This window comes from Heterodontus francisci, chromosome 38, assembly GCF_036365525.1.
Source record: "Heterodontus francisci isolate sHetFra1 chromosome 38, sHetFra1.hap1, whole genome shotgun sequence".
NCBI classification, from domain to species: domain Eukaryota; kingdom Metazoa; phylum Chordata; class Chondrichthyes; order Heterodontiformes; family Heterodontidae; genus Heterodontus; species Heterodontus francisci.
This window is the reverse complement of record NC_090408.1, coordinates 41,723,043-41,748,005: the sequence shown is the minus strand read 5'-3', so window position 1 is coordinate 41,748,005 and position 24,963 is coordinate 41,723,043. Positions and strand designations below refer to the sequence as shown.

At 43.4% G+C, this 24,963-nt stretch overlaps 1 protein-coding gene across 1 annotated transcript in view; it reads left to right on the top strand.

Annotated features, from left to right (window-relative positions):
- The window catches only part of strc1 (stereocilin 1), a 50,581-nt gene that overhangs the window by 10,510 nt on the left and 15,108 nt on the right, over positions 1–24,963 (top strand). The window contains exons 6-22 of the mRNA XM_068018364.1: positions 526–680; positions 1,526–1,712; positions 3,181–3,296; positions 4,475–4,607; positions 5,959–6,141; positions 8,010–8,048; positions 8,156–8,323; positions 11,473–11,610; positions 12,099–12,163; positions 12,687–12,810; positions 13,753–13,841; positions 14,343–14,478; positions 17,110–17,306; positions 20,003–20,093; positions 21,628–21,817; positions 22,246–22,415; positions 23,434–23,589. Coding sequence (XP_067874465.1) covers positions 526–680; positions 1,526–1,712; positions 3,181–3,296; positions 4,475–4,607; positions 5,959–6,141; positions 8,010–8,048; positions 8,156–8,323; positions 11,473–11,610; positions 12,099–12,163; positions 12,687–12,810; positions 13,753–13,841; positions 14,343–14,478; positions 17,110–17,306; positions 20,003–20,093; positions 21,628–21,817; positions 22,246–22,415; positions 23,434–23,589 — 2,337 coding nt within the window. The remainder of the gene's footprint in view (positions 1–525; positions 681–1,525; positions 1,713–3,180; positions 3,297–4,474; positions 4,608–5,958; positions 6,142–8,009; positions 8,049–8,155; positions 8,324–11,472; positions 11,611–12,098; positions 12,164–12,686; positions 12,811–13,752; positions 13,842–14,342; positions 14,479–17,109; positions 17,307–20,002; positions 20,094–21,627; positions 21,818–22,245; positions 22,416–23,433; positions 23,590–24,963) is intronic.

The window sequence follows — 24,963 nt, the reverse complement described above, 5'->3', positions numbered from 1 at the left end:
TGTGTGCAACTGCACAATCCCAACACTCCCATTATTGAGATATGTATCCATCTGGTCTGGGCCACCTCGTCAACCATGGAGAATTTCTTCCATTGAAGAAAAGCCAAATGATTTGTATAGCTGCTTAGTCCTGAATGTTCTAAAGCAGTGGTACACTTTGTACAGTAGCAATTAATGACTTGTCTTTATGACCTGCCTTTTCACTACTTATGATTCCTTGGCAGCCTTGTTGCTCCTTGTACTGCTTAGCTCCCTCATGGATTGCCTGTCTGTGGGTTGTTGACTGAGTGGGGATTTGACGTTATCTAGCTAACCAGAGACAGGGAAATTTTATTTGAAGGGAGAATTATCCCCAGTGAGTGAATGAAGCCCATTAAAATCACATGAAGGAATCTTAAGCCCTCACATCTAAACATTAAAATTGTTCTACATTAAATTAGTATTAGTTTTCATTTTGAAGTAAGTTGGATTTTTCTGATTCTGAAGCAGTGATTTCTGGTTTAACAATTCTGGTTTTAATTTCAGATTCGGAATGATTTGAAGAGAGTCATGGCATCGGTTTTCTTCAACAGAATCCTGCTTGTAGACCCAAATATGTTTGCAGAGTTTGTTCACTTTCTACCTCTCCTGTCGGTATCCGAGGTCCAAGTTCTTCCAGCGATCTTGGACAAGGAGCATGTGTGCGTCATACATACCTTCAGCAGTTATAGATCTTTAGTTAATGCCTTTGATTATTTTCCTGCTACACATCTTCCAACAGTGGGAAATTTGCTGCATTTCTTTTATGTAACAACTGCATAAATGTGTTCACAAAGATTTCCTTTGGACAATATAGCAATCAAAATCATAAATACTTTTGTGATATAAATATATTTGTAAATACATTTAAAATTGGTGATGTAAAAGAGGCCAGAATTAGAGGAGTGCAGATATCTGAGGTTTGTGGGGCTGGAAGAGATTACAGAGATAGGGAGGGGTGAGGGCATGGAGGGATTTGTAAACAAGGATGAGAATTTTAAAATTGAGGTTTTACTGGGAGCCAAGGTAGACTAGCAAACACAGGGGTGATGGGTGAGCGGGACTTGGTGTGGGTTAGGATACGGGCAGCAGAGTTTTGGATGAGCTCCAGTTAAGGGAGGAGAACACAGGGACATGTGTGTGTCTGTGTGTGTGTATGTGTAGCCAACCCTGTTATAAGGTTCACGGAAGTGGAATTGCTTCTCTTCATATCAGCACAGGAGGCGAAGGTGCTTTATAATACCCAATGAACGTACTTCAACCCAAACTCAGAAAGCACTTCCTGCCACATCCAACAACTGCAATTTTTGTGTCCTTTTGTGTTAGATGGCCAGTTTAGTATCAATTAACTAAGAATTGCACTCTGCATTTATGCCAGATGGAATTACTTGTTTTGGTAATATCCTTGCTTTGTAAATTGTTTCCCAGTTACTGATTGGTATCAAAGGACACCCTGCATTGAAGTATCTTCCATGTTTACAATTGTCTGTTTTTTTATTAATTCTAGATTGTCCATGGTTAATCATGTCTTTGGGAAACTGTCTGATGACCAGAGAAGGGCCTTTGCCCAATGGGCAGTGGATTCTAGGGGGTATAGCAATGTCACTGCGTGGCCTATGACATTCCTGCACCGAGTTGGTAGCCTACTGGTATATCTACCGTTTGAAAAGTTTCAGTCTCTGTCCCGTTCACAGGTACAACAGCACTTAAAGGAAAAGAAAGAACGTGCATTTCTGTAGCAGCTTTCACAACATCAAGAGGTTCTAAAATGCTTTGCAACTAATGAAGTGCTTTTGAAGCTAGTCAGTGTTGTGATATAGGAAGTGCGCCTATAAATTGTTGTGCAAAGCAAGATCCCACAATAGCAGTGTGATAGTGAACATAAATCTGTTTTTGTGATGTTGATTGAGGGATAAATATTGGCCAGGACACCGGGGAGAACTCCCCTGCTCATCCTTGAAATAGGGTCATGGGATCTTTTGCATTCACCCAACCAGGCAGCTGATGCCTTGGTTTAACATCTCATCCAAAAGACAGCACCTCTGACAGTGCAGCACTCCCTCAGTTCTATACCGGAATGTTAGCCTAGATTTTTGTACTCAAGTTTGCAAGGAGAGTTCTGCTTTAATGCAAGTTTGACTCTACGATAGGGTGAACATTAAAAAAAAAGGTTTTAGAAGGAATCTATTGCTGGTTTGAAGTAAGTTTAACACTGGGTTGTGGCAGAAGAGCCAGGACTTGTGTGTTTCGCAAGATGGCTCATGTGGGTTAATCAAAGACATCTATCACCCAGGTAGATTTCTTTTATTAGCAGAGAAAGGTGGAGCCCTTCTGTTCTTTCATAAGATCATAAGAAATAGGAGCAGGAGTAGGCCATTCAGCACCTCTATCCTGCTCTGTCATTTAATAAGATCATGGCTCGTCTGATTGTGGCCTTAACTCAACTTTCCTGCCTGTCCCTCATAACCCTTGACTCCCTTGTAGATCAAAAATCTGTCTGACTCAGCTTTGAATATATTGAATGACTCAGCCTCCACTGCTGTCTAGGGAAGGGTATTCCAAAGATTAACGACCCTCTGAGAGAAGAAATTCCTCCTCATCTCCGTTTTAAAAGGGAGACCCCTTATTTTGAAACTGTATCCCCTAGTTCTAGATTCCCTCACGAGGGGAAACATCCTCTTAGCATCTATCCTATCAAGCCCCCTCAGAATCTTACATGTTTCAATAAGATCACCTCTTTGTTCTAAACTCGGATGTGTATAGGCCCAACCTGCTCAACCATTCTTCGGTGGATATTACCTCTGAAAGGTATATTAAACAATATAGGGTGACAATATAAGTAATATTGTGGAAAAGGTTTGGTATTAATCCTCGTGCAATTGCCCCTTGCCCCCCTCCCCCCCAGCCATTCAGGTCCTCCTGTGGTGCAAATGTTTCCCCGTCCAAATGCTCCACCACGCAAATACACCCCACCATCTTCACACAAAGGAATGATTTGCTGTAAAGTTCATATCCGTAATTTGCTTTTCCAATTGCGAGCTCTATCAGCCATCTAGCTGTTGAAGTTATTTGTTGTAGAGACTGGATACAAATCTCTGAAATACAAGTACTGAGTGAGCTGAATGCTTTCCTTTTTCTCTCTTTTGCTGATGTGTTTCCCAGATTCTCACCTCTTTGGATGTACTTTTGAATAATGATTTAACTGCAATCCGGAAAAGATTTGTCATTCACAACATCTTAAAAGAGGGAAAAACAATGGCAGCTTCCGACTTTGAGAGGTGAGTCTTGCAGTCAGTAAAGAGACGATTGATTTTTAACTGGAGAAGTGTAGCAAGGCACCTCAGAGTGCTACATACTGTGTTGAAAGAAATTGAATTGTGTTGCACCTTATGTAATGCCAAATTTGAACTGTTTGTAATGTATTTTTGATAAGTTTTATGAATAAATATAGTTTTTGAAAAAAAAATCTACAAGTTGGATGCACAAGCATTGGAAAGGTTACAGAGAAGAAAGAGTGACAAGAAAGTTTCCAAAAGTATAGAGAATGTGCCAGAAGGAAAGGTTAAAACCCTCAGTCTCTCCAGGCTATGGAGGAGGCAGTTAAGAGAATCTTGTTAAAATGTATTTAAAAAATCAATGGCTAAGATAAGCTAAATCCTGAGTATTTAAAATAAATCGGGGTAATAGGACTAAAGATTAGTATAAAATAAATTTAAATCAGCTGCTGAAAAGAACTTTTGGCAAAGACTGATTGGTCTGGGTATAACTGGGGTAGTCCAGATCCAGAACTTTGGGGTATTCAAAACAATATTGGATGCCCTTTCAATTGAAAATAATTGAAAAGGAAACTTTTACAGGACTATGGAGGAAGAGCAGGAGCAGTGGGACCAATTGGAAAGCTCTTTCAAAGGGGAACACTGTGTGGAGTTTGCAAGTTCTCCCTGTGTCTGCGTGGGTTTCCTTCGGGTGCTCCGGTTTCCTCCCACATGCCAAAGACTTGCAGGTTGATAGGTTAATTGGCCATTATAAATTGCCCCTAGTATAGGTAGGGAAATATATAGGGACAGGTGGGGATGTGGTAGGAATATGAGATTAGTGTAGGATTAGTATAAATGGGTGGTTGATGGTCGGCACAGACTCGGTGGGCCGAAGGGCCTGTTTCAGTGCTGTATCTCTAAACTAAACTAAACTGGCACGAAGGGCCAAATCTTCTCCTTCCACGCTGTATCGTTCTAAGATATTCTGGGCTTGGAAGAGTTAGGGTACCAGGCGAACCAGCCTCAATAGACAATGTGCTCTTTCGCAACCCTTGATTTTTCTTAAATTTCTTCCTACACAATTATTCTCTCCATTTTTGAGGGAGGGAATGAGTGTGTATGCAGTTGAAAAACAGATGCATATTCTTTCCTCCCTAATTGTAAAGGTCTGCGTCACTGGCACTTTCTCCCATTTCTAGATTGGGCAGATTGATATGTTCTGCAACCACCCAGGACCTGATACCCTACAAACAGAATCTACAATTGTTTGATATAATCAAGAAACAGCTGCTAAACTGCATTGGGGATCAAATCTTTGTTCCTAATGAATTGGTGAGTTAACTTTATACAACTAACATTCTTGCTAGAAATACGAGCTGATAATGGCGCAGTGAGGCATTGGGGGCCTTAGTGATCGATGGGACCAACAGTCTGTCTATCTCACTAACTCATGAGATTTAAGGATTGAGAAATAAACAGAGGAATGATGGAGAAGGGAATTGGGTGAATTAGTCAAATCTGGTACAGAAAGGGACCTAAAGAGAAGGAAAGACTGGCTCAAGAGAGGAATAAAAAAAAGACGAGTAAGAAAAAGTTTAGAATTTGACTTTTAAAAAATCTCTAACAGCAATTTACTACCTGCAGGAATGAGATTCAAAAATTTAAATTTTTTCTTTTCGGAGCCAGCCAGATTGATTGGCATTGCATTAACAATGATCATTTTGTTAAAATGATGCTTACGCTGTTAATTATGAACCCCAACTTTCCACAGTGAGCTTAATGTGCGATTAATGTGAAAATCCAGCATGTTCTTGAAAATAACGGGAAGGCTAAGAGTGAGATTTTATTTATTTTTATTTTATTTAGAGATACAGCACTGAAACAGGCTCTTCGGCCCACCGAGTCTGTGCCGACCATCAACCACCCATTTATACTAATCCTACATTAATCCCATATTCCTACCACATCCCCACCTTCCCTCAATTCCCCTACCACCTACCTATACTAGGGACAATTTATAATGGCCAATTTACCTATCAACCTGCAAGTCTTTGGCTGTGGGAGGAAACCGGAGCACCCGGCGAAAACCCACGCAGACACAGGGAGAACTTGCAAATTCCGCACAGGCAGTACCCAGAATTGAACCCGGGTCGCTGGAGCTGTTGTGCGAAGCTAACAGCAGAGCAGCACAAATCAACCAGCTAGTTCTGGAGATTCGCAACTCATGGAGGATCTCTTCATCTCTTGAACTTGCTGGCTGATTTGTGCATCAACCCCGTGCGTTATTAGCTAAACAAAAGCTTTTATATATACACCTCTCATATATTGAAGAGGCATTTAGTTTTCTTAACTTTCACGTCAGCGTGGGTGCCACAATGAGACCTGCCACAGAGGGTCTATCTACATGATCACAAGCATAGCAAAACAACTTATCTTCTGATTCATCATGAGCCACACTGTGGTGAGTTACCAAAACAGCTTGTGAATAGTGACCGTCACACTTATTTCCAGTTTACTTTCCCTGTCACGCATTTCCTGTCATGCTTTGTTATAAAACAGCATACACTCTGACTTGTGATGAGCAATTCCACAGAAGATTTAGTGGTGTATGAAAATATTCTTGAAAAGCCTGATGCAGTTTGCGTTAGTACCTCCACTAATACCCCGTTTTTCTTATATACAGCTTACAGAGTTTTTGGTCAGAACAACCAGCGTAACCAACCAAGGAGTTTTGATAAGCGATGAGTTATCAAGTATGGCTGGTCTTCTTCCAATCCTAGGGGTATCCTTTATAAAACGGCTTCATCCTGTACAAATACAAGCAATGCTCCCAGAGCTCAGTGAAATGAATTTCTCTCCTGTCCAGGTAATCTTTCCTTCAATACACTTTAGTACTATTACGCACAGACCCAAGTATATTTTTACAATTGTGTTTTTAACTGATGCTCACAAATCTGTGTCTGGGTGGAGGGAAGAGATAAGGGGGACTTGCTGATGTGGAATATTGGGGGAGGAGAAGGAGAGATAGAGACAGGGGCTGGGATTTTGTTGAGCTCCTGATGTTGGGCTCTGCGGCAGGGGTGCGGGGGCTGGAAGATCGCACCGACAGTGGCCTACCACAGAGCCCGATACCGGGATTGTCGGGCCCGATCTTCCCGGCAGCGGTGAGGCTCTGTGGTGGCCTGCTCGGTGAAGGGACCATACTTCAAATATTTAATTAAAGGAAATGAATAAATTAACACACCTCTCACTGCGTTCTTGCCAGCTGTCCACGATCTTCTGTGGGGCAGCTGGCACTTGCGCCTTCACTTTCCCATCCAGGGAAAGCTGACGCCACCGAGGTGGGGAAGTGGGGGGGGCTTGGGATTTTGAGTAGTGGGGAGGGGGAAACGTAGCTAAATCTGCATGTGTAGTGTAGGGGGTTGGGGGGGAGAAGGGGTGATCTCTGCACTTTGTGCAGTTGTTGGGGGGTGTGGGGGGGAATGTCACATCTTAAATGTAAGTGTTTTGGTGGGGGGAGAATGGAGCAGCCGTTTTCCTTGTATTGGGTGGGGGGAAGGAGTATGGGCCAAAAATCGATTTACAGTGTTTTTGGGTGGGGGGTGGAGGGTATGGGCTTCAACCGTGCAGGTCTGGCAGCCCTTTAAAAATGGCACCAGCGCCTGCACAGAGGCAGCTGACACTTGCTAGCATCACAGAGCCTGTCCCCGCTGCATGATTGGGTTGGCCGGCCGGGTGGGAGGGGGGGCCGCCCAGCGTATGCAGATGGCCCGCCACACGCTAGATTGCGGCGATGTGCGGCCTGGCATTTTTTTCGCCCGCCGCCGCCCTGGCAGTGGAGTTGTGTGGAAGTGTCCAAGAGAGAAGAGAATAATTGACTGATAATGAGTTGGAGGAGCAAAAACAAGAAATGCTGGATTCACTCAGCAGGTCTGGCAGCATCTGTGGAAAGAGAAGCAGAGTTAACGTTTTGGGTCAGTGACCCTTCTTCGGAAGTTGAAGAGTTCCGAAGAAGGGTCAGTGACCCGAAACGTTAACTCTGCTTCTCTTTCCACAGATGCTGCCAGACCTGCTGAGTGAATCCAGCATTTCTTGTTTTTGTTTCAGATTTCCAGCATCCGCAGTATTTTGCTTTTATTATATGAGTTGGAGGAGGTTGAGCAGCAACATCAAAATGGTGGTACAGCACCTGACAGCCATTTGGACCATGATTGTTTGGGCTAGATAGACTTGGTAGTACTACCCATTGTGGAGGTGACATTTTTTTAAACAGCAAATCAAATTATTGGGAAACTCATTAGATTAATTAGCAATATTGGTAGGTTTACATCTGTTAAACATCCTGGTGTGTTTCTATAATTAGTGAATGTGGTGATGGTGGGATTCCTTTTAGGTGGAAGCAGCATCTACTTTCTAGTTCTCGCCTGCGTTGGGTAAGAGCACTGTAGGTTGGCCTAAAAGACTGGTCAGAAGCTGGTAACGAGCAGCTGAGATCCAGTGAACTAGATCACTGCCTAGGTTTCCTGGCCCCCGGCTTGTATGGAGTAGAAAATCTACCCTTAAGTGACCCAATCTATTTTGAAATAAACGTCATTACAGTTACAAACGATTAGTTTAGACTGATTTGATACAAGCCCGCTCTCTATCGGCTGTAAGACCCTGCGGGCCCAATAGAATTCCATTGAAATGATGTCTTAGAAGTTTATTCATTAATATTTATAACATTTATTTCAGGCAAGGGAAATAATCGACAGGATACTTCAAAATGTGTCTGTAAGTATTGCACAGATCTGAACTAACTTGGCATTTGCCATCTGTATCAGTTTGGGTATTTGGTTTGAAGCGCTGCTCACAGTCTATTTCTGTTTGTTGCTCTGTAGATTACAGAGGAGTTGCTGAGCAGCCTGGGGTCGACAGTGATTGGTCTTAGCCCATCGATTCTGCGAGTCATTCCAACAGCTTTACTAGTGCACGCTTTGCCCAGCATGGCAGAGCACGAACGTAAACTGAGTCCTGTTCAGAAGCTGATCATTGTAAATAAGCTATGGGTTGGTATTTGAAGAATTCTCACCATTTTCTCTCTCTCCCTCACTGTCCTTGTAGGGCTTTTTATCTCGGTGTCAGACTTGGCCCAGTGGGTAGCACTCTCGCCTCTGAATCAGAAGGTTGTGAGTTCAAGTCCTACTCCAGAGACTTGAGCACAAAATCTGACACTGAGGGAGTGCTGCACTGTTGGAGATACTGTTTTTTGAATGAGACCTTAAACTGAGACTCCATCTGTCCTATAAAGTGGATGTAAAATATTCCATCATACCAGTTGAAGAGGAGGAGTGGAATTCTCTCCAGTGTCCTGGTCAATATTTATCCCTCAACCAAAATCATATCTGGTCACCATCACAATGTTGTTTGTGGGACTTGCTGTGTGTAAATTGGCTGCAACGGTTCCTACATTACAACGGTGACCAAACTTAAAATACTTCATTGTCATAAAGTGCTTTGGGATGTCCTGAGCTTCTGTAAGCACTATATAAATGTAAATACTTTATTTTCCTTTCTATGCATTCCCCTTTGACTTGGATTGTTGCAATCCCAATCTCAGCATTCAATTATTTATCACCTTTCAATCCATGACCGAAGAGATTTCATTCTAATCCCAAGAAAATTCCAACACCATTCTTAATAGCAACTCAATGAACAGACCCACATTTGACTGTTTGTTTGTGCTGGTTTAGCTGGTGTCAGCTGGGATATCGGGCTCCAGGTTTAAGGTGGCTCAATGTCCCTGTCCAGATTACTGGATTATGAAGTCGTGCTTGAACCCACGACCTTCTGATCTAGAGGCAAAAGTGCTGCCGCTGAGTCAAACTAACATTTTTAAGAGAGGACGGGAGAACGCTGGAAGGAAAATTGCTGTTTTAAGATAAATAGCGACCCAAAGGATCTTGAACAGATAGTTACAGGAGTTAATGAACCGAGATAAGATATTGAATCATAGAATGATACAGCACAGAAGGCCATTGAGTCTATCGTGCCTGTGCCAGCTCTTTGGTAGAGCTATCCAACTGAGCCCAGACTCCTGCTCTTTCCCCATCGTCCAGTAATTCTTTTCCCTTTAAGTATTTATCCAATTCCCTTTGAAGGTTACTGCAGGCGCCCTTCCAGATCACAACAACTTGCCGCATAAAAAAAATTTCCTCGTGTCCCCTCTGGTTCTTTTGTCAATGACCTTAAATCTGCTTCCTCTAGTTGCCAACCCTTCTGCCACTGGAAATAGTTTCTACTTATTTATTCTATCAAAACCATTCCTGATTTTGAACACCCCTATCAAGTCTCTTTTAAACCTCTAAGGAGAACAATCCCAGCTTCTGCAGTCTCTAGTCTCTCCAAAGGGAACTGAAAGTATTAATCTTTGTCTCCGGGAAGTCAGACCACCTCCTTCTCAATTCCAACCTTCTGTGTATTACAAGGTAATGATTTTGACAACATATTAATCGCACTAGGGAATTAACAGTTAAAAGTAATTTAAATATTTGATTACATTAACATCCAGCATTGGTTGATAAATGTGTAGTAGAGCAAATGACTTTGCGGCTGGATAGATCCTGAATAATAGATAAGTCTGTAGTTTGTAAAGGGATTTTGACAGTGTGAAATTTCATTAAGAAATGATATCTGAACCTGGTAGAGATGAGTGATTGGCTAAAGTATCCTGACACCTTACCTGGACCTGGGCCAAGAACAAGTTTGAGTTTACATGAAGACAGTAACCTGAGCCATTCAATTGTGAGTTCGCTAACGTGGACTGTTTGGTAACCTGACCACAGAAATCCGTCTCCTAAATCAGGCTGGTCATCACTTTGTTAATTACATTTAATGATATCATTTCTTAATTATTTTTGATTTGGGTACTCTTTTGCTGATGTTTGCTGTTAAATAAGTGTTTGGTTCAGAATGTTATTCTGCTCTCTCTTCTGTCCTCCAGTTTTCACCCTTCCTAACCTGAAGATGCTGACTCTATGGACGGGAGATTGCACTCACCAATGCTGAACTCTCAGAAGCGTTCATGCTTGATGGGAGTGAAGGTTGGAGATAGGCTAGAGTACTGTACAGGCAAAAGTTTTAACCCATCCTGCCTTCAAGTGTAGTTCCCCACTGGGACATGGGAGTTATGGCTCAGTGGCTAGCATTCTCGCATCTGAGTCAGAAGCTCATCAGCTTAAGTGCCACTCAGCAACTTGAGCACAAAAATCTAGGTTGACGCTCCAGCGCAGTACTGAGGGAGTGTTGCACTGTTGGAGGCGCCGTCTTTCGAACGAGACGTTAAACCGCAGCCCCGTCTGCCCTCTAAGGTGGACATAAAAGATCCTGTGGCACTATTTTGAGGAAGAGCAGGAGAGTTATCCCCGGTATCCTGGCCAGTAGTTATCCTTCAATTAACATCCTAAAAAAACAGATTATCTAGGCATTATCACATTGCTGTTTGTGGGAGTTTGATGACAATTCAGAAGTACTTCATTGGATGTAAAGCACTTTAGAATGTCCTGAAGTTGTAAAAGGCTCTGTTGGAAATGCAAGTTTGTCATCTTTACCTCATGGTCCACAGGTGCCAGCTCTCCCCTCTCATAGAATCATAGAAAGTTTATGGCACAGAAAGAGGCCACTTGGCCCACCTCACTCTCACGTCACCTTTCCTAGGTATCAGCTCTACATCTATGAACTGAGGCAGTGATTGCTGGCAAGCTTTTTGATCTTGGGGAACATCACAGCCGAGGCTACTATTATTCTCATATTGTGTCCGCATGTGCAGATCACTGGATAGCAATCAGGAACTGGAACCCTAGAGCTTTTCCACCTACAAGCCCTGTAGCACTGAGGCCCCTTTACCACAGTCCCAACTGAGATCAGTTAAAAACAGGCAGAGTGATGCTGTCCTTCAGGTGATTCCACACCTGATGCACAATTGCGACCTGATGCTAAGTTAGACTGGAGTCATATTGCATGCTTTGCACATCTGTGATGCCAAAACTATTTTATTGAGTGTTGCAGCATGCACTGTGTAACTGCTGTGTAACTGATCTGTGTGTTAATGTTGCATTAAGTCCAGAGGTGTATATTTTAGAAGGGTGCAAAATAGACAAAATGTATTTTTATTTTTAAAGAAATGCATTTCAATTTGTCATGTTAATTTTTTTGTTAGGATTCTGACAATATGAAGTGGATCAAAGATTTGGATTCCCTTATAAAGGACATTCCTCTAATATCTTTGAGGTCAAAGGTGAACATGTTATTGTCCGATGCCAATGACACAACCCAAATGAAATGGTCTGTGCAACAGGTAATATCTTCAATTTGACAATGATCTTTTAACTAACCCTTTCTAAAGTCCTGTTGTAAAGTGTAAATAAGTGACTCTTTGCAGTAGGCCAACTGGTTAAGGCAGGAAGTATCTGGATTAAGGAGGGGGAAACCGGGCAGGGTTCCTGCAACTGAATTCTGTCCTGAAGTCCATGTTGGAATTGTGTGCGTGTGCATTCTGGGTGTGGACAAGATTGAGTTTTGTGGTGGTGTACCTTGTTATCGAATAGCTGCTGAACCTCACTAACTGGATGTACTAATGAAGAGTGGCCCTTTGGGGAGGTTCAAGATGGTGGCAGATGCCTTCTGAACCATAACCAATAAGAGTTATGCTTCAGGAGGGGATAAAGTTTGAGAGGGTTTTTAAAAAAATAGAAGCTTAGTTTGTGTTTGGAGAAGTATGCATGGAAACTAAGAGAAGGTATTGCTGTGCCATTTGATGCTTCGAGATTTCTTCCCATGTTACAGGCACAGATGCTTTTTGGGAAAGTTTTTGAAGGAAATGACCACAATTCGACAGAAGACCTTTTCAGGTAAGTTGCTCTGAGTTTGTTTTTCTAGTGATGAAGTGTACAACACAATGAGCCACAGAGCTTGTTGAAGATTTGATACCGTGTCATAGGACCATGTCTCAGCCTAGAGATAGTGACAGTCATTGGGTTATTCTGCTGAATGTATCCCAGCCAAGTCTGAATCTAATGTTCACACTCTTCAACAGTCTTTACTGCCTGGAAGTCAGGAGTGGGGATCTTAACAGTTTCTTCCCCTCCATATGATGTGGACATTGAGGACAGTTGCAGAGCTCCCACTGCTGCCCTGATACACACCTTGAACCTTACACCTACCTGGTCAGGAGCATTATTTACACATAACCTATTGAGGAAGCTTTTCAATTAGTTGCATATACTGTATATATTGCAAATGTCTGGGTGTAGATACTTCATGTTAATTGGATGCCACCCTGCAGTTTACAATGCTGGTTTCGTATATAAACTTTTTAATCGCTTGTTGAAATTGATGCCTTTGATTTATTTTAACACCTTGTGCATTCTTCAGTTCTCTTGGATTTGTGGCACATGGTGTGGATTGCCAGACTCTGAAAAATCTAGTGACACCCAATACATTCCTGACACTCCTACGATTTTTCCGGGATTTGCCGATTGAAATGCCAGTGCCCCTGGTAAGTTCAAATGACCTCTGCTTGCGTCACAGGCCTGTGACTGAATAAGCTCACTGGCTGATGTATCTGCTGGTGGTATCCCTGTTGTTCCTCCTAGGCAGTTCTTTTTTAACTACACTTCCTCACTTGTTCAGTAATTCCTCCAAACAGGTTTCCCCAGTGTTCGTATTAATTAAAGTTTGAACTCCCCAACTCAGTAACCTTGCTCTACAATCCGTCCTATCTTGGTACAAATATTAAGTGTAAGTGTCATTGGCCATGCTTGCATTGCACTTCATCATGTCTCTCAGAAACTTTTCAAAGCACTTCAGCTGGAGTATTGTGTCCAATTCTAGGCACCACACTTTGGAGAGAATATCAGGGCCTTGGGGGGGAGACTTACTAGAATGGTACCAATGATGAGAGATTTTAGCTGTGTGGAGAGACTGGAGAAGCTGGGATTGTTCTCCTTAGAGCAAAGAAGGTTAAGGGGAGATTTAATAGAGGTGTTCAAAATTATGAAGGATTTTGATAGACAGGGAGAAACTATTTTCACTGGCAGGAGGGTTAGTAAGCAGAGGACATGGCTTTTTTGCCAATTATCTGAAATCTAAGTGGGAGCTGAGAAAAACAATTTTTTTACTCTGAGTTGTTGAGATCTGCAATGCGCTGCCTGAAAGGGTAGTGGAAGCAGATTCAATAGTAACTTTCAAAATGGATCTGGATATATACTTAAAAATTTGCAGGGCTATAAGGAAAGAGCCGGGGGCTTAGGACTAATTGGATAGATCTTTCAAAGAGTTGGCACAGGCATGGTGGCCCGAATGGCCTCTTTCTGTGAGTTAAACCAGAGTGAGACTCTCTTTAATCAAACATGAAAACATTGCCATTTTTTTGTAAATTTGTTACTACTAAAACCAGTGTCTAAACATTTAAAGCAACACCATGCCCTTATTTTGACAGAGGAATTGCATTTTGGAAGCAATGAACAGCTTTGTCCTTTCCATGGAGACCATGCAGAGCATGAGACCTCAACTGCTGTTCGACCTCCAGTAAGTAGCCGCTTGCAGTCAACTGGGGACTAGCAGAAGTGAAGTTCTGCACATGTTTCATGAACAGTTATTAAAAAGTATTTACTGCACTGAAAGAGGCCATTTTGCCCAACTGGCTTATGCCAGTGTTTATGCTCCATATGAGCCGCCTCCTATCCTACTTCATCGCATCCCATCAATATATCCTTCTATTCCTTTTCTCCCTCATGTGTTTAGCTTCCCTTAAATGCATCTATACTATTTGCCTCAACTACTTTGTGTGGTAGTGACCTCCTCATTCTCACCAATCTGGATAAAGAAGTTTCTCCTGAATTCCCTATTGAATTTATTATTGACTGTCATAGCTTAATAGCCCCATAGTTCTGGTCTTGCCTGCAAGTGAAAACATTTTCTTTGTATCTAACCTATTGAACCTGATGATAATATTGAAGACCTCTCTCTATCAGGTCACCCCTCTGTCTTCTCTGTTCAATCTTTCAAGTTAAGATTTTTTTTTTGTAGGCTATGGAAAATCAGAAGATTTTCCATCAACATGACACAGAGATTGCTACAAATCCTGGTAGAAAATCCAATTCCTTTCTTAAAGATCCCAAGTTCGAAGCAGAGTCTGATGATGGACTGGATTGTACAAGTACTGGTAAGATGTGAGCTCTGTCACCACTGGTGAGACATCTGGGTATAATGGGGAAACAATGTAAGGTTTCCCTATTTGTCCATTTCAAACTTAGATTGACTGAACAAGATTTGGATGTAACAACTTGCATTTATATAGCACCTTTAAGATAGTAAAATATCCAAAGGCATTTCACAGGAACATAATCAGACAAAATTTGACACCAAGCCATAGAAGGAGATATTCAGACAGGTGACCAAAAGCTAGGTCAAAGAGGTAGGTTTTCAGGAGAGGAGAATGTTATGTCCTTTTCATTGGCGCTAGGCTCAACCAGGATAAGGGGACTACCACACCTGCTCCTTGGACCATAAGGCCTGGGCAGGAATACCCAGTGGCATTATTGCTTCTGTCTAGTACCAAAACACAATATCTACCCTGTAATATTCTCTGTGTTTTTTAAAAATTCTTTCATGGGATGTGGGCCTCCCTGGCAAGGCCAGCATTTTATGTCCATCCCTAATTGCCCTTGAGAAGGTTGTGGTGAGCTGCCTTCTTGACACACTGCAGTCCATGTGGTGCAGGTACTCCCATAGGGCTGTTAGGAAGGTAATTCCAGGATTTTGACCCAGTGACAATGAAGGAATGGTGATATAGTTCCAAGTCAGGATGGTGTGTGACTTGGACGGGAACTTGTAGATGGTGGCGTCTGCTGCCCTTGTCTTTCTAAGTGGTAGAGGTCACTAATTTGGAAGGTGCTGTCCAAGGAACCTTGATGAGTTGCTGCAGTGCATCTTGTTAATGGTATACACTGCTGCCACTGTTCGTCGGTGGTGGAGGGAGTGAATGTTTAAGTTAGTGGATGGGTTGCCGATCAAGCAGGCTGCTTTGTCCTAGATGGTGTTGAGCTTCTTGAGTGTTGTTGGAGCCACACTCATCCAGGCAAGTGGAGAGTATTCCATCACACTCCTGACTTGTGCCTCTTAAATGATGGACAGGCTTTGGGGAGTCAGGAGGTGAGTTACTCGCCTCAGAATTCATGGTCCCTGACCTGCTCTTATAACCACAGTATTTATATGGCTGGTCCTGTTCAGTTTCTGGTCACTGGTAACCCCCAGGATGTTGATATTGGGGGATTCAATGATGGTAATGCCATTGAATGTCAAGGGCAGATGGTTAGACTCTTTTGTTGGAGATGCTCAATGCCCAGCACTTCAGTGCCACGAATGTTACTTGCCACTGAATGTTGTCCAGGTCTCGCTGCATATGGACACTGACTGCTTCAGTGTCTGAGGAGTTGCAAATGGTACTGAACATTGTGCAATCATCAATGAACATCCTCATTTCTGACCTTATGATGAAGGCAAGGTCATTGACAAAGTAGTTGAAGATGGTTGGGCCTAGGATGAAAATTCATTCCTAAAAACTTAAAAATGAAAGAATTGCATTTCTATAGCGTTTTACCCAAATTCAGGACTTTGCAAAGTCCTTCAGAGCTTATTAAGTACTTTTTGAAGCATAGTCACTGTTGTAATGTAGGAAACGCAGCAGCGAATGTTCGTACAACAAGCTCACACAAACAGCAATGTGATAATGACCAGCAAATTTGTTTTAATGATATTGGTTGAGTGGGGTAGGTATTGGCCAGGACACTGGGGAGAACGCCCCTTCTCTTTGAAATGGTGGCTTAAGATCTATTACATCCACCTGAGAGGGCAGCTGGGGTCTCAATTTAACGTCTTATCCTAAACACATCACCTCCAACAGGGCGGCACTCCCTCAGTATTGCTCTGGAGTGTCAACCTGGAATTTGTGCTCAAGTCTCTGCAATGGGACTTAAACCCACAGACTTCTGACTTAGAGGCGAGTGTGCTACCCACTGAGCCATGGCTGACACCTAAATAACCAATGGCTGCACCTCACAGATCATAGAACTGGTGGGGGGGGGGGGTGGATTCTGTTGTGGGAAGTAGACTTTTGGTTACATTTTTGACAACCCACTCAAAGGTTGGATGTTAGCCATAAGCATACTCACTATCCCTTCCTTCCTAGCTGAATCTTTAATCTTTGGAATTCTCATCCCCAGAGAGCAGTGGAGGCAGGACCATTGAATATATTCATGGCTGGGTTGGACAGATTTTTGATCTATAAGGGAGTCAAGGGTTATGGGGGGCAGGCAGGAAAGTTGAGTTAAGGCCACAATCATATCAGCCAGGATGTTATTGCATGGCAGAGCAGGCTCAAGGGGCCGAATGGCCTACTCCTGCCCCTATTTCTTGAAGACGTGTGACTAAACCCTCCCTGGGATCTGTTTTCACAAATCTCTGGATGAAGTTCAGAATTCCCAAGGGAATTCTTGATATGGATCGAAACAGATTTGAGGTAGTATCACAGTGAAGGTGAAGGAATCATCTCTTGGGATGAAAAGTTTTGGCGAGACCAGTTACTTCTGCTTTCATCATATGTGCATTTGAATGTTAAACAGATTAAACCCACAAATGCTCTCAAATATTTCTGACTGACTGATTGTCTCAAAGTATCTTGAGATGAATTAACATTCTGATAAATTATGTATTAAAAAAATGCTTGTCTCAATTTTTAATCAGGCTGATCTGGTGCTGATCATTTCCAAATATATGCTTTTCTTTTAATATTCAGAATTTATACGATAGTGGGTTTTCCAAAGTGGAGTTTGATTTACTGGGATCTGCACTAGCTTTTGTTTCTGATGAAATATTCATGGCGATCTCCCACGCGGAGATGAAGGAAAACCTGCTGAAGATGAAAGATTACTGTTTTGACAGACGCAAGAAGTTTCTGCTGGGAGACATGCTAACTAAAGACACCGTGTTTGGGTAGGTAATGCCACAGGCTTGGGAGTTTCCCGTTTCACTAAGGTAGGGTTAGTCATATTAAATGGACTACCTAATGATGGAATGAAAAAAGACTACATAGAGTGACACCACAAGTCTCGGGCCAGAATAGAGACGATTAGGTAATTCCCCCGTCAATCACGCCTGCAGACCGCACTGTTGTAAGTGACCTGGGATTAATTTTCTGCACGTAATTTCTATAATGTAACCATCCTCCACCCGCTGCATTTTGCTGGAGTAATCACCCTGCTTTTATTGGGAGACTTTACTGTAGTTTCGGTCAGGAGTTCCATTTGCTGCATTTCATGAGACTCTGTAGACTATTTGCTGTAGTTTGTAGAGACTGTGGGCTGCATTTTACAGCTCCCCAGACGTCCGGTCGTGGCAGGAGGAGCCAGAAGATGCCTCCAGCAGGGGCCCGCTATGGGCCTCGATGCCAGGAAGGCCCGGCCCGATACGTTGTGGCAGCCCGCTCGGTGATGGTAGCAAAATTTACATATTTAAATAAAGGAATTAATTACCTGCTCGCCTGCACTTTCTGTCCCGCTGCGATATTGGTGCTGGTGGCTGGTACTCCCATGCCTTCAGATCCCTGATCAGGGATCCGAGGCGGGACACTGGTGGGGAGGGGGTTGCAGGTAAGTTTTTCAGTGCGGGGATGGGGGGGGGGGAGGGGTAGATGGGAGCAGTGTCAAAGAAATTTCATTGGTGGGAAGGGGTAAAGTTTATAGTTTATGAACTTTGTCGGGGGGGGGGGAAGGTCAGGTGGGCAGGGGAAGTGGTTTGGGGGGAAGAGAGCAAGTAGTGCATTGCATAGTTATTGTGGGGGTGGGACAGGGGCAAATTAAATGTTTTTAACATTTTTTGCAACCTCTCTTTTTAAATATTTAAATTAAATGGAAGGGCTCGAAGCCCTTTAAAAATAGCGTCAGTGCCTGTGCAAAGGCTGCTGACGCCATTGCCGGGGATGAACAGCCCGCTCCCTCCATGCCACTGGGATGGGCAGTCTACCCCGGCCATTTAAATGAGCGTGGCAACTCCATGAAATGAAGGCCGCCATTCATGGTGGCGGCAATGTAAAATGTGTCCTGTGTTTAAATAGACTGTTGCTGTGTCATAAGTCCCATACTGCCCTCAACTCATTGGCTGACATAGCGGTATTAATACTCAGTTGGGATAAAAATATTTAAGATGTTAAGAATGTTTATTTTAGAAGGTATCCCGAGTTGTTTAAGCATAATATATCCAGACAATACAGAGAGGCAGTGAAACAAAATGTGAACTTGGCTGTAGTCCCTTGAGTATAGGAGACTGAGGAGTGATCTGATTGAGGTGTTTAAAATGTTAAAAGGATTCGATAGGGTAGGTATAGAGAAATGATTTCCTGTGGTGGGGGAATCAAGAACAATGGAACATAATCTTAAAGTTAGACTTAGGTCGATCAGGAGTGATATAAGGAAGCAATTTTTCACAGAAAGGAGAGTGGAAATCTAAAACTCTCTTTCCCGAAAGGCTGTGATGTTGGGGGTCAGTTGGAGCTTTCAAGACTGAGATTGATAGACGGGTAAGGTTTTCAAGGGATATGGAGCTGAGGCAGAAAAATGGAGTTGAGGTACACATCGACCATGGTCTAATTTAAAGGCAGAGCAGGCTTGACGGTGGTTAATAATTAAACCAGTGCATGCAGGCATAAATCAGTCCTCATTTTAAAGTCATACATTCTGTTCTCATTTTTATATAATACTTCAATTTGATATTTAATAGTTAAATAGTAAAACATACTACAGTTTGGAAAGTGGAGTAGGTTGGATCTTCGAAGCTTTCCTGCAGGCTGAGAAACAAGTTGGGGAGATGGCTCAGAGGTAGATTTTAAGGGGCGTCTTAAAGGACGAAAGTGAGGTAGAGAGGCGGAGAGATTTATGGAGGGACTTCCAGGCAACTGAAGGCATAGCTGCCAGTGGTGGAACGATTAAAATTGGGGATGCTTGAGAGGCCAGAGTTCGAAGAGCACAGATAATCTTGTAGGGTTTGGGGCTGGAGGAGGTTACAGAGATAGGGAAGGGCAAGGCCATGGAGGGATTTGAAAACAAGGATGAGATTTTAAATTTAAGGTACTGCTTAAACAGGAGCCATTGAGCACAGGGTGATAGGTGAGCAGGACTTGGTGTGAGTTAGGACATGGGCAATAGAGTTTTGGATGACCTCAAGTTTACAGAAGGTAGAATGTGGCAGCCTGGCTAGCAGTGTTAGAATAGTCAAGTCAGGAGGTAACAAAGGCATTAATGAGGGTTTCAACAGCAGATACGCTGAGACATTACTAATATTACACAGTGGGTTCTAGCAGTGATGTTCAAACTTCAGTTTAGCTGCTCTGTAACCACTTCATTGAAATTAAGAGAGAGGTTTAATGTTAATGCATGACATAAAATTGCCTAAACCAGTTCCATTGTTGAATATATTTAAGGCTGAGATGGACAGAATTTAATTCTCTCGAGAATCCAAGAATTTGGGGAGAAGTTGGGAAAGTGGAGTTGAAGACAAAGATCAGCCATGATTGTACTGAGGCGGAGCTGCCTCAACAGGCTATACAGTCTACTCCTGCTCCTCTTTCTTATGTTCTGTAGTTATATGTAGCACTGCAGTTAAAGCGATTTAAACATTTATTTTCTTTTTTTGAGTGCTACCACAAACTGGACCTCACTGATCTTGGACAAGATAGACCGCTTGGTTTTCTTTCTTTCAATTGATGATATACAGAAGCTTCCTAAGGTAGGAGTCCCTAATAATAATTAAAGTATTGTATAAAGCTCTGGTTAGATTGCATCTGCACTAACTGCATTGAGCTCTAGGCATTGCATCTCAGGAAAGATATATCGAACTTGGAGTGGAGGGGGGGCAGCATAGATTTTAGCAGAATGATACCAGGTTCTTAAAGGGTTAAATTATTAGGACAGGTTACAAAAGGTGGCTTCTATTCCCGTGAGTATAGAATATTAAGTGGTGATATAAGTGGGGCGGCACAGTGGTTAGCAACGCAGCCTCACAGCTCCAGCGACCCCGCATTCCATTCTGGGTACTGCCTGTACGGAGTTTGCAAGTTCTCCCTGTGACCGCGTGGGTTTTCGCAGGGTGCTCCGGTTTCCTCCCACAGCCAAAGACTTGTAGGTTGATAGGTAAATTGGCCATTGTAAATTGCCCCTCGTATAGGTAGGTGGTAGGAGAATTCTGGGGATGTGGTAGGGAATATGGGATTCATGTAGGATTAGTATAAAATGGGTGGTTGATGGTCGGCACAGACTCGGTGGGCCTGTTTCAGTGCTGTATCTCTAAATAAATAAATAAAAATAATTGAGGTGTTTAAGATGGTTAATGGATTTGATAGGGTAGATAGAGAGAAATTATTTCTTCTGGGTGGAGAGTCCAGAACAAGGGGACAGAACCTTAACATTAGAGCTTGGCCATTCAGGGATGATGTCAGGAAGCACTTCTTCATACAAAGGGGAGTGGAAATCTGGAAATCTCTCCCTCAAAAAGCTGTGGAGGCTGGGGCTCAATTGCAAATTGAAAATTGAGGTCAATATATTTTGTTAGATAAGGATATTAAGGGATATGGAGCAAAGGCTGGTAAATGGAGTTAAGGTAGCGATCAACTGTAATCTAATTGAATGGAAGAACAGTGTCAAGGGGCTGAATGACCTCCTGTTCTCTGTTCCTAAGAATATTTAGCACTGCTGATCCACTGACTGGCTGAGCCCTGCAGTAGACCAGGAAGGTTGAATGTTCAGTGCTGCAAATACTATGTAATATGGCTCAGTAGTTAGTTTTATCTCTAAGTAAAGCCTAGGGTACAGAGGAAGGTAGTGCAGAAAGATAGGAGGTACGTTGTAGCAGTACAGGGAAAAGGGAGCACCATTTGGATTGGTAGTGTTAGGATTTGATTTTTGGGCCTGGGGGGATTGAAAGTGGGGGATTGTTCATGTGGAAAACTTTGGGGGCAGGGGTTGGTTGCAAAGATACAGCAGAATTGGGAAAGGGTTTGCAGGATGTGGGAGTGTTTGGAGGGAGCAATTATATTGTTTGGGAGTATTGGGAAGGAGGTGCAAGTGTACATGAATCAGTTACTCAGCACGATTCAGGAGAGGAAGCAGGGGTAATTCAGGGAAGGAGGAAACAGTTAGATTTGTAACCAATGTGCTTGTTGACTGATCACAGTAAAGCTTCCCGATCACAGTAGTGAGAGGATTCAATTATCAAAAATAGCGAGGAGTTAATACAAACCCTTTTGCCACTCTTATGGTTTTAGGATATTTTGATCTTGGAGAGGATTGAATTGTTGTTTCACAGTCAAAAGCAGTGGGAAGAAAGTGAATTTGGATCTACCTGCCAGCAAAAAATGGAAAGTTCTGATCTTGATGAGCTGTTTAGAAAACAGCAAATATTATTACAAACCTCAGTTGGACTTATCAACACCAGGCGGTTACAGACCAAAAACGGTGAGCACAGGTCACTCCATATTTGGCAGGCGTGCCTTCAGATGCCTTGGCCTTAATCTCTAGAATTCCCTCCATAAACCTCTGCCTTTCTCTCCCTTAAGATGCTCTATCCCATCTGTAATGTTGCGTTTATGTGAGGAGCTAGGGCAGCAGTTTGAATCAGGGTTTATCCTAAAAGAAAAGTGTTAATGTTTCTAGTTCTGTCTGTATGGGCCACACATGTCGTATAGGTCGGTAGCTGGTCTGCTATCTGGGTTCTGCCAATGCTACTATGCAGCACTGGGCTGCAGAGTAAGGGGAAGGAATGGAAGGGGATTGAGCTTGTTAGCAGGTGGCCATGGCCTGGAGAACAGTGCATAACGGACAGGGAGACACAGATAAAAGCACTTGGCAAGAAATAACTACTAATACTGCTGATTTTGTACTAGATCCTGTCCTTACCTGCAGCGCAATCCGGACCACCGGTCCCTCTGTGTGGACCATCGATTTGTTGACTGGCATGTCCAATGATGACTTCATCAGTTGCTTGGAGATGATTGGTCAAGATCCCCACTTCCAGCCGTTCGAACTGTTTCAGCTACTGGAAAGGGTTAAGCAGGTACAAATCTTACACAGTGAGGCATTTAGCTGTACAAATCATAATTTGAACTCAATGCATTTAAGCAGGAGCTACATATGTACGTGAGGGAGCAAGAAATGGAAGGTTATGCAGATAGGATAAGATGAAGTAGGGTGGGAGAAGGCTCATATGCAGCATAAACACTGGCATAGATCTGTTGGGCCGAATGGCCTATTTCTGTGCTTCTATATACTTGACTTTTTTCGTAGTAATTGGCTTCGCTCCTGATAGTTATTCTTCACATGTGAGCCAAGACCGTGAGTGTTGGGAGGCTCTTCCACTACGTGATATCCATGACCAACGCAAAATCCACAGTTTCCGATAGAGATCAGTCAGGAGTGGGAACATTGGCTGATATTTTCCCTCCCCAGAGGCAGTGAAGCCGAATGTAGCTTTCCAAGGGTTGCTTCATCTGACAAACCCCAATTCATCCCAGTGTGGTAACGAACCTGGCAATTTTTTAGTTTGTGAGTTTTAGAACCACACTATTTAATTCATGTACCACCTAGGCCATCAGGGGAGCTAAGTGCTCTGGTGCTGATGTTGTTGCGGATGCGGTTTTGTGCTGACAAGAAGCTTTTATTCCTTTCTCCCTCGTGTACTTACCTCGTTTCCCCTTAAATGCATCTGTGCTATTTGTTGCAACTATCCAATGTGATAGCAAGTTCCACATTCTCACCACTTTCTGGGTAAAGAGGTTTCTCCTGAATTCCCTATTGGATTTATTAGTGACTATATTATGTTTATGGCCCCTAGTTCTGGTCTCAGCTGTAAGTGGAAACATCTTCTCTACCTCTACCCTCTCAAACTCTTTCATAATCTTAAAGACCTTTATCAAGTAACCCCTCAGACTTCTCTTTTTGTAGAGAAAAGAACCCCAGTCTGTTAAGTCTTTCCCGATAGGTATAACCCCTCAGTTCTGGTATCATGCTGTAAAATTCATAGCTGCCTGCTTGTTTTATTACACAACCATTGCAGAATAATTCCACTCTATTAGATTTATAGACCCGTGTCAGCGATGCCGCCCAAAATGATTGAGCAGCTTGGACGAATAGCGACCCAGTTCACAGAAAAGGATTTGACAAAGCTGGACTTGTCGGATCTGGGAGCCTTGGCAGCCCTGGGTAAAATTGCAGAGTGGAACAGCAAAAAGGTACCTAATGCCAGTTGATCAATGAAAAAGACTTACATTTCTGTAGCGCCTTTCATGTCCTCAAGACATCCCAAAGTGTTTTACAGTCAATGAAGTACTTTTGAAGCATCGTCACTGTTGGAATGTAGGAAATCCAGCAGCTAATTCGTGCATAGCAAGCTCCCATAAACAGCAATCTGATAATGATCAGATCTTTTTTTTTTTAGTGATGTTGATTGAGGGATAAATATTGCCCAGTACACCAGGGAGAACTCCCCTGCTCTTCTTCGAAATAGTGTCATAGGAATATTTAAGTCTACCTGAGAGAGCAGATGGGGTCTTAGTGTAGCATCCCATCCAAAAGACGCACCTTCAACCGTGCAGTTCTCCCTTAGTACTGCACTCGAGTATCAGCCTTGATTTTTGTGCTCAAGTCACTGGAGTGGGACTTGAACCCACAGTCTTCTGACTCAGAGGTGGGAATGCTGCCCACTGAGCCGTGGCTGACATGATGACATTCTGGCAGTGCCAAAATGAGTCTGTGTACTCAGATACCAAGGGGGGAACTTCATGCTTCTCCCCCGTGGCAGGTTTGGAGGCAGGGAGGGCGTATAATCAGGTGAGATGGTGGCGGGATGGGGGATCCCCCCACTTACCCACCTCCCCTGAAATTGTGCAGGGCGGGATGGCCTGTGAACGGCCGTCCCGCACGCCGCCAGTTGAGGCCCTTAAGTGGGCAATTAATACCCAGTTAAGGGCATCATCCCACTGCCACCGCAAATAGCTGAGTGGCAGGCAGAACTGTCGCCACATGGGAAGCATGGCAGGAAAAACCGTGCGGGCTACTTGCCGGCTGCAGGGTGGGAAGGGTGGTGGGGTTCCTCGATAAAAGGCCCCACATCGGGAAGGAGGGGGCCCACTGAGAGCCACCCTCCTGCCCTTGCTGCTGACCCTCCTACACCACCCCGCCCTCACCCTGACCTACCTGTGGCCTGGTTCCAGCACCACTCCGTCGCCTTATTGGCAACAGCCACCACCTACACTGCGACACTGCTCAGTTAAAGAGCTGCTGGCCTCTGATTGGCCGGCAGCTCTGAGGGCAGGACTTCCGTCGCCAAAGGCCCACCACTGTCCATTTAATAACTACTTAATTTGGCGGGGCAACGCAGTTGAGATCCCTGTCACCCGGATAAAATCCCGGCTTATGTGCGCACAATGGAAAAACAAACCTGTTGCTATGTGTCCAAACCGGGGGTGTTTAAGGCACGATCATACAGCCTAATGTGCATCTTTAAAACAATGTGGCTATTGTGCCAACTATTGCGATGTTCCTCTATTTAAATTTTTATGATTTTCATGGTAGCTCAGCTGGTTACGTCAGTGGGTAGCTGAGCT